The sequence below is a fragment of the Peromyscus californicus genome, unplaced genomic scaffold (assembly GCF_007827085.1).
Source record: "Peromyscus californicus insignis strain IS unplaced genomic scaffold, ASM782708v3 Scaffold_5__1_contigs__length_169319896, whole genome shotgun sequence".
NCBI lineage: Eukaryota > Metazoa > Chordata > Mammalia > Rodentia > Cricetidae > Peromyscus > Peromyscus californicus.
Window position 1 is genome coordinate 53,337,568 of NW_026294573.1, and position 13,577 is coordinate 53,351,144.

The window sequence follows — 13,577 nt, forward strand, 5'->3', positions numbered from 1 at the left end:
TTAGATGGACTCATAACCTTGAGGAACGTTGGTAAGGGGAGAGTAACAGCTTGGACTCTAGCTGCAGGCAGATTCCGTATGGGGCTTGGGATGTAGCTCAGTTGGTAGAAATGGCTGCTTGGCAAGCATGGAGCCCTGGCTTTGATCCCTAGCACCACATGAACCAGCTGTGGGGTGCATACCAATAATCCCACCACTCGGGAAGGAGAGGCAGGAGGATCAGAAGTTCACAGTAATTCTTAGCTACATAGTTGGAGGCCACCTGGGCTGCAGTCCAGAAAGCAGAGTAATTACAGACAGAAAAGCAGCAAGGTGGAAGAGCTGACTATGAACAGTTCTGTGCAGAGTCAAGCAGGCAATGGGAAACCTAGCAAGGCCCAGCTGTGGGGAACTTCGCTAACCAGGGAGGAGCCTGACTTGCTGTACCAGGAGCCTTCCTTGAGGCCAGTGGGCTAGCCTTAAGGACCCATGAACCATACACTGAAACAATCTCCCCTAAGGCATTTTTATTTGAAATTTGTATTCTTGAAGAAAATGTGAAATGCTATAAATTATGAAGTGTTAGTTGAAAGCTCACACATATATAAGGAGATGGAATGCTACTTTACAGGGTTGCATAACACTAAATAATGCAGCATTTATCCAAACAATATGAAATTTGATACAGACTTTCATCAAGATTATTATTAGGGGCCATGGCTCAGTGGAATGTTGCTTGCCACCAAGTCTGGCAACCTGAGTTGCCTAGTTCAATCCCTAGAACCTGTGTGACATGACAGAAGGAGAGAACTGCCTCTGACTCCTCGTGAACAAGCACGAGTGGGCACACACACAAATAAATATAAAAAAAAATTTGTTAAAGTTATTTGATTTGTATATTTGTTTCCTAAAAGATTTCTTTCAGAAGTTAAGCAAGACGTTGTAATTTATTTTTGTTTGTTTTTTGAGACAGGGTTTCTCTGCGTAGTTTTGGTGTCTGTCCTGGATCTCGCTCTGTAGACCAGGCTGGCCTTGAACTCACAGAGATCTGCCTGGCTCTGCCTCCCGCGTGCTGGGATTAAAGGCGTGCGCCACCACTGCCAGGAGACAACAGAAAACGGATATGAGCCCTCTCTCCCATCCCAAACTAGGATGTTAGGGATAGGGTCTAAACAGTTTCTCATTCTTCTCCATGTTTCTGCCTGTCACACCCTGGTCCTCAGGCAGGCTATGCAAGTGATCTACCTCTGTGCCTATGCCTCAGCCTCCTGATTTTCTTCTATTTAATGGAGACTTTATTCCAGATTCTCAGGATTGCTTTGCATCTCTGCTCTGGAATCCAAAATAGGGGCCTCCCCTTCTAGTTTTCTGAAGTGTGTAAGAGAGTCCAAAGTGCCACCTGTGTTCCCTTCTTGTTTGCTCAATAAAAGAAGAACAGGGCAGACTGAGGAAGCTGGGGTCCATTGAGAGGCCTGCACCCACACGAACATCAGTTTACTCATCACTGGAGCATATCTAGGGACCCAATATAAACTCTCGACCAGTCTGTCCTCATGTTTACAAGAACACGAGGAACTTTACACCAAGTGCCTTCCTTGAATCTGTGTCTTTACCGTGTTTCAGTGTCTTGACGCACCAGCAAACCAGAACACCACCCACACTTCACCTTGAACAACCTGTCTAGTAAACGACCACTCCTTTTGTTTTTGATCTTGTCCAGAGACTAGGTCTAGGAACAGAAACTAGACTAGAAACAGGTCTAATTAAGTGGCAATACAGCAGAGATTGGGGGGAATAGAATTACCATGCTCAGCTGCCTTTCCTGTCCCCAGACAGTTCGCTGCCAACTGCTAGGACCTCATTTCTGTGTGGTCGTCAAAGCGTTGTCTGACAGCTGCAGGTATTGCCTGTGCACCTCAACTCAATGGGTGGGAAGCAGAGGTGGAGCAGAACCCAGGCAGTGGCTGGAAGTACAGCAAAGGCTCCACTTGCTGAGCAGTTTCCCACAGCCACTGCTCCGCTGTGCGAGTTAATGCAGGTTAGCTATCACTTCTCATGCCTGTTGCGCAGGCCCTCTGCCCACTGCCTCCTCACTGGCCTTTTGCCAGCGCACAAATGCCCATTTCTCACCTCTCACCGTGTTTGTCACACACTTTATAGAACTGTTCACCGTGTGCTCACAGCACCCACGAGCCCATAAAATGAATCATGTCCCAGAGGACAATACAATTGTTAGGCAATGGCTGTAATGGACACAAAACCAGGGAGGTTAAAAAGGCCCCTGGAAGTTAATGCTTATAGAAAAGAAATGGGGAAAAATTTCCAAACCTTATCCCTGGTGAGGTGCAAGAACAGAGCAGCATGGAGAAAAAAGGAGAACTTGAGCAGAGAGAACAGGGGGCTGCAGAAGTCAGCAACAGACCCAAGTAAGTTGATGAGTTCAACAACTACACACAAGCAGCCTGCGCCTTCTCACGTGACAAATACTACTGTGCACACTGTGGTAACAGAGCCAGTGACAAGCCTCACCCCGCAGAAACTCAGATTACAGTAAGAGACTATTCTGAAAATGGGTACAATGACAGAAATCCCTCTGGAGTGGGCAAGATGGAAACAGAGCTGTTTCTTTCCTGGAATCCTGGAACACTGGCACACTGATTGTATTCCTTATTTGGAATTCATCTTCTTGTCTTTCATTGTGAATCATACTCATTTACAAGTTTGCTTTCACACTCCATGGAGAATGTGAATACGTTAAAGAAACAACATTGTGTTGGTATGTTTTTGCTGTTGCTTCTGTTTACGTTGGTGGCAAAACCATTATGTGCTCTACTGCCATTGAGTCATATCCAAAGCCCAAAGTCACTATTTTGGATTAACCAACCACAGGATCAGGAATAGCCTATTACACATAGGTTATCAACAAATGATTTTAAAATTAATTGCTTTATAAATCTAAGATGGTCTGTTCCTGATGAAGTGCACAATGAGCTACAGATTTGAACAGGGCTCGAAGACCCTGAGACCTAATGTGACTTTACAACTGAGGAAAGAGGGGGCTTGGAGAAGCTCCGGGCAGGTTACCAGCTTAGTACAGAGGAGCCTGGTATTCAAATAGGGCCTGTTGTTTGCTGAGCAAAGCTCTCAAGAGAAAAATACAAATAAGAATGGGATCAACTCAGGACACATGCTGCTGTGATGTGTACCAGCCCATGTCATTATCTTCTTAGCCCAGCATGGTGAGTACCAATCTAGTCATGCTGTCACAGATGTATGTGCTTAAGAACCATTTCTGAGCGAGGACAAGTCCAAGAGACATAATATTTTTTTGGTTTTTTGAGACAGGGTTTCTCTGTGTAGTTTTGGTACCTGTCCTGGATCTTGCTCTGTAGACCAGGCTGGCCTTGAACTCACAGAGATCCGTCTGGCTCTGCCTCTGAGTGCTGGGATTAAAAGCGTGCACCACCGCCACCACCACCACCAGGCTCAAGATATCTACCTTTAACAACAGTCCCCAAATGATATTGTCAAAGACCTAGGGTCTTGCAAAGCTGAATGGTACTCCTTCAACTCCTCTCTGAGAATCTATAGATGATTAATTGTTTATAGGAGAGGAAATATCATTTTCTTCAGTAATGTAACCACCGATGACGAGTTGTCCATGCTCCTATAAATAACAGCCCACCCATTATTTGTAAGAAACCCTAATGAATCTCAATGGGTCACTAGGGAAAAAAAGTCATGAACGTAGAAAGGTGACAGTTGGAAAGAGGAAGAGGATCAATAGGAGTGAGGGGGGACAAGAGAGTAATGGAGGTGTTTATGACCAAAATACATTACACATCTGTTTGAAAATATCATAATACACCCCAGTATGTATAATTAATTTATAGTAATCAAAACCAAGGATAATATTAAATGGTATAGAGCTTTTGAAATAGAGACTCAAAACCTGTTGGGAAAGTTTGTTTTCAAGCACAGTCATGCAGAAATATAGTTGGAAGATTTGATCTAGTGGTAATAAACTGGATAGAATTAGAAAGGGAGGGGGGAGGGAGGGAGGGAGGAGGTGGTGGCAGGGAGGGAGGAGAAAGGGGGAGGGAGGAAAAGAAGGAAGGAAGAAAGGAAGTAAGCAAGCAAGCAAGCAAGCAAGGATAATATGGCTCCAAGTAGACACCTGTAAAATAGCAGCAGTGACCAGGCCAGTGTGGTCTGCTCATTCTTGTCATGCACTGTGAACAAGTAAGTACTTATTAATCAGAGAACCAAGGACATGGGGAGAACTTTACAAAGTAGATTTCCTATAGGCTTGAGGGGGCAGGGAATAAAAACTCTCTTCTCCCAGCTATGAGCCTGAAAAGTTGCACAGACTCATCTAATCACAGGGTTCCATGGTGATTGCCTGCTCTGGTCACTCACAGGGGCTAACCAGCATCATCACTGCACAGCTTTCTCTAAGTGCCATCAGGGCTCCTCTCTGTAGATGCCACTGAACACACTCATGACCTCACACCAAACTGTCATCACTTTCTGAAGCCCTCTCCCATCCATGTCTGACATGTGAAATGTCATTGCAGAGAGCTTTCCCCAAAGCAAAGTCTAACAGTAAAAGATAGCACAGATCCTGAACAGCTCTGAGTCCCAGGGTGAGGACTGAACAGTCTTACCCATGATCTCAATAGAATAACAACAGCCAATATTTCACTGTTGGATGAATAAAAAAAAAATCTTTTAAAGTTGAGGCTTCAAAAGTATACGAAAGTTGCTATTCTGGAGTGTCAAAGAAAGGTATAATACTTTCAGAACTCTTTAATGGAACCTAAGTTACTAATGTACTAGAATCAACTATAATTTATGGTGAAGAAAATGCTTCATAAATGTTTAAAATATGCATCTCTTTATTAATATTTAACAGCTCCATCCAATGAGCTAGCAATTCCACTTAATAGCATCAGAGACTTTAACATATATTAGTGGAGACGTAGTTCATTGTAAGGAAGTAGTCTCACTTCCAATCTATGCTGTGATACAAAGCAGAATGAAGCAAAGAATATGAAGCCTTCTCAGTACACAGAAATTGAAAGATCAAATTGAAATCTCAGCTAAAATTGTTCGGAATCAGATTTAAGTGATAAACAGTTGTAAATTCAAAAGATCATAACGAGAACATGGAAGGGATTGGAAGGAGAAAATGCAAGGGTGAAACAATGTAATTATGTTTTAATTCCAAGAAATTAAAAGCAGCATGATGAATGCAAATGTGACAGTATAATACATTGTATATAAAGAAAGTTCAAGGGCTGCAAATATTCTAACTTGTGTGTATAAGAAACAAAGCCCACAAACCTAAATTCAGGCTGTTGGTTGTTAGTGAATGAAGATGTTCCATGTCATCAAATCTGCCGTGCAGACCATTTCCTTCAGAGGAGGGTATGGGCGACTGGGAATCAAGGCCAAATGTTTCTTTCATCTTGAAAGGAAGAAAACAAGAAATTTGGCATGAGGAGAAGCAATAAGAACACCATAATGTTGTTCAAACCAGACAGCGAATACATGGAAAACCGGGGCTGCAAGCTGCTGCACACACCACACCCTCCAGGGGGTTATTCTGTCATGAGTTGCAACAAGTGCTGCATGAGCCCGGACAGACACCTAGATATTTAGTAAGAGTTTTGATTTTAAGCATGAACAAATGGGTATAAATGATCATATTCCAGAGCACACAACAAAAGACCTGGTTGTTAATCAAGTCAACTGGCGATGCACAGCACCCTAGATGTGTTCTTCTGACACCACGATGTCACTGCTACTTCTCAGCCTTTGCTCTGCTTCCCTAGCGCTCTTCTCTTGTTTGGTTGTTGTACTCATTTTTTGTTTTCCAGACAGGGTCTGACTGAGTGGCCCAGGCTGGCCTTGAACTCTCAGCCTTCCAACAGCTGGATGATAGGCACACACCAGATGCCTGTCATGTGGACTGGCCCAAAATAGAACTTACAGACTGACAAACAGTGCCCTTTCCTTCTGTCTTCCCTTCATGGGCACTCCTTTTACGGGTTTTTAAAGTTATATTGTTGGAGTGCTGAAACACTTGTGCCTTCCCCCAAAGTCTTATCTTAAATTAAACTGCTCAAGGGGGTTAAGTAGTGAGACACAGACTTTAAGCTGAAGGCAACTGAAATACAGCAGGTACAAAAGGATCACCTTGTTCCTTACAGAAAGACAGAATCAAAATCCCGTTGTGAAAGACATTCTCCCTGCAGGCAAAGGGAAAGCAACATCTTCCTCTTCAAGCATAAAATCAGAAGCCTTAAGCCTCCCCCTAACCCTAGGTTACACTTTCACGACTTAGTATTTCTTGGCAAGTACATATCTGAGTAACTGACTCCGTAGCTTCTTTGAGTCCTCCCTTATAGGGCTCCCATGCTATATGAACTTGTGAAGTAACCACGCATGCTTTTCTCTTGTTCATCTGTCTTAGTGCAATTTCATTTCAGGGCTCTGCAAGGTTGGAAACAGGATTTGTCTGCCCCCACAGCTCCCAAGTAGAGATGTTAGGAGGCAGGCCTCTAGCAAGGTGATCGGGTCATGGAAGTCAAGCCTTTATGAAGGAAATCTGTGACCTGGAAGAAAAGACCCAGTGAGAGACTTCTAGACAACCCCTTAATAGAAACTTCCACTTAGGAATCCTAAATTGAACCCTTCCCAAAGCATAAATGCTACTGACACCCTGATCTTAGGCCTCTCAGTCTTCTGAAGGTAAGAAATAAATTTCTCATGTTAATAAGCCACCCCAGTAAATGGTATGTCCATTATAGCAGCTCACAGACATAGATATAGAACATAAATTGTCATACATTTCTATGAGCATAAATTAAAAGTTTATGCTCACGATATAAATATATTTAATTAATTTAAGTGAACAGCATTTTTAAAGAAATGTTTTGTTTTACTTTTTGCATTCAGAGTCTAGCTCTATAAGCCTGGCTAGCCTCAGTTTGTAATCCTCCTGCCTCCAACTCCTGACTGTTGGAATTACAAAAGTGTACCACCATGCAGGGTACCACTGTTTTTTGTTTTTTGTTTTTTTTTATTGTTGGAGAATTTGATGGTTCAAAATAAAAATATAACATTTATATTTTCTAATGATCTATTGTCTATAGAATTATAATTATGTCAGACTTCAGTGGTAAAGAAGGCGTGCCGATTAACTGCTAGGCTAATTCCTGCCAGCTTTCCCAAACGAAACAAATCATGATCTCAGAGAAGGACATAGTCAGACGGTCAGTGGAGCTCACAGTGCAGCACACCGCTCAAATGTTACATGGGGGTGACAAGTAAGTAAGGCGTGACTACCTGTCTGACTGGAGTAAAAGCAACAACAACTCCAGAGAAGGGAACGGAGGAGATGGAGGGCAGTGCTTAAAAAGATGGCGTGCTTAAAAAGGAAAACAGTTTGCAATAGTTTGGGCTGACTGGGGTGTTTCATACTGTCAGTGGCAATTCTGCTGATAGTAACTGGTAAGCAAGAAAAATCACTCCAAATCTGGATTTCAGTAAAGCAGATATGAATTTTACTAGTTTAATTTAATTTTATGTATTTGGGTGCTTTGCCTACAGGTTTATGTGTGCACCTTGGTGCCTGCCTGATAGGTACTGAGACGGAACACAGGTCCGCTACAAAGGCAAGCAGTGCTCTGAACTGCTGAACTAGCTCTCCAGCCCTCAGTGAAGCAAACTGAGGTTAGATGGTTAGATCTTTAGAAAACTGAATTTTTTTTTTTTTTATAAATAAGAGAAAAAAGTGAATATACTGTCATTCTGGCAATAATCCTTGCCAGGCAAAAAAAAAAACCACAAACAAAAAAACAAGACCTTTAAAAAATGGGCAGAGGTTGCAATATAGGTTTTCCACAGAACATACTGGGTCAATGAGCACATAAAAAGATGCTTAACATTACTTAACACTAATTAATGAAATTCGTATCAGTGTCATAATGAGGTAGGTGTGGTGGTGCATGTCTGTAAGTATTGGGGTATAGAGCTGAGATTAAAGAAGTCTAAGGCAAGAGAATCTAGAATTTACAGCCAGCCAGAGTGCTGTTTTAAATCTGAAATATCTCTCAGGTCATATTTGAGGACTGTGAAACCTTAAGGAGGCAGGGCCTGGCTGACAGCAGCTGGCCACTAGGGAGGAGCCTCTGAGGGCTCCAGTCACCTCTGGCTCTAGCCTATGTTTTCTGTTCTCTGTTCACACCACCACTGAACAAACCTCTCCCACACAATCCTGCCACCAAGAACTGTTCCCACCATTGTGCCTTCCCTGCTATAATTAACAGGCAGAAATCTACTCGAAATCACGAGCTAAAGTAACCCTCTCTCCTTTAGGTTTTCTGTTGGGTGGCTATCCTCTCCCAGGAACAAGGCCGGTAACCACTGCACTGGCAGATGGGCGCACTTGCTATTTACAAGTACAAACTTTAAAAACTCAGGCAAACCAGCATTAACAAGGGTGTGGAGGAGCAGGACACTGAACACTGCACAGATAACTGCTCTGACAAAAAACTAACCCTAACCCATCTGATGGCATCAACATAAGATCAGAACCAGAGAATGAAGAATTCCAACACAGGCTTGGCTGACGGTGACAATGTCTAAGGTCCTTTTCAAGGTCTTTCTTTCCTATTGGTTTGTAAGTCAGGGTCTAGCTCAGCACTAACTTCAAATTTCCTACGCAGCAAAGGCTGATCCTGAACTCCTGATCCTCCTGCCTCCACTTCCCAAATGGTGGGATTACAAGCACCTAGCTCATACACCCCAAGTTCCTCCATGCTCAGCTACTGCCAACACATTCCTAAGGGTCACTTTCATTCACACCCATGCTCTACATGACCCACAAACACGCAGATTTCATTTACGATGTGGAGCATTTGTTAGCTCTGCAATCATTCAGACAGGGCACTTCTGACAGAATACTTGCCTAACAAGCATTTCCACTAATAGGCTGGGCCAACTCCTGTTTTAGGACTTCACAAACTTCATATTCAATAGACTGTAATTGTAATTTCTCTCTCTTAAAAACCTGCCTTAGAGTCCTTGAAAATGCTTACTGGTCACTGTGACCTGTGCACTCCCACAGTAATGCTGTCATTCCCAAATAAACACCAGGATCCTTTGGAGACTTTCCAATTGTGATTTAGGCTGGCAACCTAGGAGAACTGAAAACAAGATTTGAACAATATTCATAAACCAATACTTATAGCAACATTATCCATGAACAATAAGGGTAGAGGACTGGAGATATGGCTCTATTGATGGCTGGACTGATCAACCTGGCCTTTCCCTGATGCACAGAGAAGAAACATAGCTCCCTCTCTAAAAGCAAGAATATGATTGGCAAAACTGGTAATGGCCTGAGGCCAGGGCCTTGGGGAACTGTGGCTTCAGATCCCAAGAACCCAATCAACCTACCATATTTGGCTCTGGTTACCAGTCCCAAGATTGCTGTGTGCTCGGTTTATAATGCTCTTGAGATACCCTGTGTTGCCCTTGTGCAACAATGTTTAATTAGCTTCCTGCTGACTTAGTCCCATTGTATGGCAGACTGCTTTCTCTGTCCCATTTCTCCCCTAGAAATAGTATATACAGTGCTGTACTTAGAATAAACTACTTTGGCCTAAGATACAGCCTGTACAAGACCTCCCAGTTCCAGACTTCTTATCTTCTCTATCTTCTATCATTATCTTCTGATCTCATGGTCCTCTCTCAGGACCCTATCACTGAAGAACAACCTGATGGTCCCGGTCATGGCTCGGTAGCTAAAAGCACTCACAGCTCTTATAGGGGACCCGGGTTCAGTACCCAACACCTACATGGAAAGCCAAAATGTGGCACATGTGAGAACATTCTCAGAAACTGTGAGTTGCTACAGAGATGACTTTCAGCTAAAGATGTCACCTATTTTGAACTTTCCTCACATGGCTGAAAGCAGCAGTTTTGGCTAGCCGGCAACAGATGCCTATGAGCTCAGCACCTGAGAACCAGAGGCAAGTTGATGTCAAGGCTAACAGTCCGATCTACACAGTAAGACCCCATCTCAAAAAACACAAAGGCAGGAGGAGGGGAGTGGCAAGAGGCCACTTGTGGGAAACAAGCCGTTACATGTTATGGCAGCTGGGTCTACTCCCAGAAATAACAGTAGGCCTAATCCACATGCATACCTGAGGATGGCAGCACCTCAGACACCTAAAGAAAGAAACGCTGCCACAAATTTTCGCATCTCAGGATTGTCCCCTAAATGTTCATTTATGTTTCCTAAACACACCTATTGGTTCTTCCCACAGAAACCCTTTCTTGTTCTCTGCTAACGTCTTCTCTCACTTTAACTGATAGTCTCCTAGGTTGGACCTAAAACGGGCAAAAGGAAATATTTCCCATTGAGACATACAGGGTAAATTATTCTGCCTTAACAAGGATGTCTGACACACACCGACATGAACGAACCTGGAAGAGCTTATGCTAATTAAAATAAATCAGACATATAATGATAATGTTCACAACTTCCCTTCTATGAAGAGTCAATTCCTAAACAGAAGACAGAATTTCAGTTAGTGCCAGGTGGGGACGGGCAGGGGGAAGGCACTCATTGCTCCGTGGTCTCAGGGTTTACATAAAGGAAGATGGGGTCCTGGGATGGACAGAGATGGTGGTCACACAACAGTGTAACTGTATTTAATGCCAACAAACTAGATGCCAAAAAAGTACATAATACAGACATTAACACAATTTTGGCAGGGGTTGGGGGCAGATCCAGGAACTTTCATGGTTCACCTTTTAACTAAAATAATAATATGTGGGTAGTGGAGGAGGATCATTGGTTGAACTTCTTGGGTATTATTTGTATATCACAAACACAGCCTTCCAAAGACAGAAGCAGCAATGTTCCTCTACACTTTTGAGGGCAGCCCCTAAATAGGTGCTGGGAACTACATGTTCTTAAGTCATCTGAATATAGTTTTAAATCCTTTCAGGGATTATGATATCTCATACATGTTAATATCATAGGTTAAATACCTTAGTTTAATCCTAAATCTGAAATTTTTAAGCACCAACATTACACAGGTGGAAAATTCCATTATGTGACTTCATATGACAAAATACAGGTCACTAAAAATATTGTACAAAGCCACGTTTACTTTTGTACAAAGTATTTATAACTTTCAGGCTATACACGCACATATGAAACCAACAAATTCTGGTTTGGGACTTAGTTCTCACTCCTAACATATTTCATTGTATATTGCAAATCCTCCAAAGTCTGTACCACTTCTGGTACCAAGGATTTCAGATCAGGGAGACTCAACCCAAACTGGATCATGGGTTACATGATTAAGTTATGGTTCCAGAGGTCCATCAGTACTGAGAAGCAAATAAAGGTCCAAGCCTACCCTGCCATCACTGTAGAAGGGAGTTAATGCCAAGTGAGAACATGGGATAATTTGAAGAAAATCAAGTGGTATTTGTTCAGAATATATGAGAGTTGAAACAATATTCATCAATATGTCCTATAACATTAAATCATATAATTCAACGTGAGAAGAGGCAAAAATTTAACATTTTGCAGATTTTGAAATATCAATGGTTAAGTGTAAATACTATGAACACATATTTGGCTATTTTAATCTACAACCTTAACAGTTTATGTGTGAAAATGGACCAGTACTTCAGGCTGATTTTTATTTGGAGGTCTAAGTTATTCTTTCTATATAAGAAAATGGTCATAACAAGCAAGAATGACTGAATTAGGAAGAGAAACAAGACGGAAGTAAGGCACTGGGCTTGTTTCAACGAGGCTGTCCCAGTGGCTCAGATGTTTGAGTACTCAATCCCTTTTTGGTAGTGCTGTCTGGGTGGGCTTAGGACTTGTAGCCTTGCTGAGGGAGAGCTTTGAGGTTTCAAAGCCGGGTGCCATTCCCAGTGCGCTCTCTCTCTTCAAGTCTAAGATCTGAGCCCTCAGTTTTCTAGTCAGATGGGTCTGGGCTGTGTAGGAAAGCTAACTGAGTCTGAGCCAGAGAGCAAGCCAGTAAGCACAGTAAGTATTTCTGCTTCAGTTCTTGCTTGAGTTCCTGCCTTGACTTCCCTCAATGATGGATTGTGACCTGGAAGTATAAGCAGAAACAAACTTTTCCTGCCCCAGGCTGATTTTGGTCAGTGTGTTTTATCACAGCAGCCAAAAGCAAACTAACAAGTACAAATTAAAGAACTGCCGTACCTCAAACAAGCTACCTAAAAATGAAGATGATATACTTGGAAGTGTTGAATGATCTGAAAGTGATTGCTGTGAACAGAGAGACAGACATTAAATATGCACTGAAATAATTTGTATGAAATTATAATTAAAGGCACATATATGCAAAAATTAGCCTGATATATCTTTTAAGATATGAATGTTTGACTAATGTATTGAGTAAATATTCTGAATATCTATTTTTTGTATTTCATCTCTCGCCCTAAAAGTTTAAGAAGCAAAATGAACCAATATTTCTAATTGTCTTTTATTTAGATGAGTAAAATTTTTCTTTTTATGGGAAAAAGCAGCCACAGCAAGAATGTGTGCACCTCTTCAGTAATCTCTAATTCTAGTATGCTTATGTAAGTGAATATTCAGTATGAAACTGAGCACTTAGGACCCAGGGAAGGGCTGGCAAAGAGAGAAAGCCATTGTCACTGGAGTACACCAGGCAACCGTGGGGCACTATTTCCCACATCCAAGATCATTCACAAATGACAAACATCCATTCCCTGGTAGGCTGCCGAGAACCCTCTGCTGAGGGGAATCCTTGAGGCTTCATCAATACAGCTAGGACAGCACCAGCAGAGGGACCCACAGGATGTGCAGGAGGGAAAGAGATGTAATGTCCAAGGAAGACAAAGGAGAAGGCCCAACTTCCGATTGCTTTGCTCATCATGCAGAAAGGGATCAGACTGCGCACAGGGAGCAGGGGTCTGTGTGTGAGCACAATACCAGCATAACTTTAAAAGATACCCTCTAGGGCAGGCAAGGTGGCTCAGTGGTTAAGAGCACTTGCTAACCTTGCAGAGGATCCTGGTTTGATTCCCAGAGTCCATATGGCAGCTCACAAGCATCTGTAACTCCAATTTCATGGGATCTGACATCCTGTTCTAGCCTCTCCAGATACCAGTCATGGACATGGTGCATATACACACATACAGGCAACATACCTATACACATAATAAAACTAAAACCGAACTGAAATAAATAAATAAATAAAAACACCATCTATACTAACTTTCTTCTCATTGGTCTGAAATTAATTCAGGCCAGAAAATAAACAAATTTAAAAAAACATTAAAAAATTCAACAGGCAACTAATTAACTATAATTTTATTTAAAAATCAAGTTTACTGGTAATTTAATAGTAAGGATAAACCTGTTAAAAGGTAATGCTTCCTGCTAAGTTATAAATAGGCACAAATCTCAAATCTCTCTGGCACATACAGATGAAGCATCACATATAAGCAGGGAGAATGCTGTGAACAGCAAAGATAAAAGCATAATACACTTTGTGTAAATTTTGCCT

At 42.1% G+C, this 13,577-nt stretch overlaps 1 protein-coding gene across 8 annotated transcripts in view; it reads right to left on the bottom strand.

Annotated features, from left to right (window-relative positions):
- Patj (PATJ crumbs cell polarity complex component) overlaps positions 1–13,577 on the bottom strand; it is a 328,062-nt gene that overhangs the window by 212,162 nt on the left and 102,323 nt on the right. For all 8 annotated transcript variants that reach the window (XM_052718902.1, XM_052718903.1, XM_052718901.1 and 5 more), the window contains exon 21: positions 5,326–5,449. In XM_052718902.1, the coding sequence (XP_052574862.1) occupies positions 5,326–5,449 (124 nt within the window). The remainder of the gene's footprint in view (positions 1–5,325; positions 5,450–13,577) is intronic.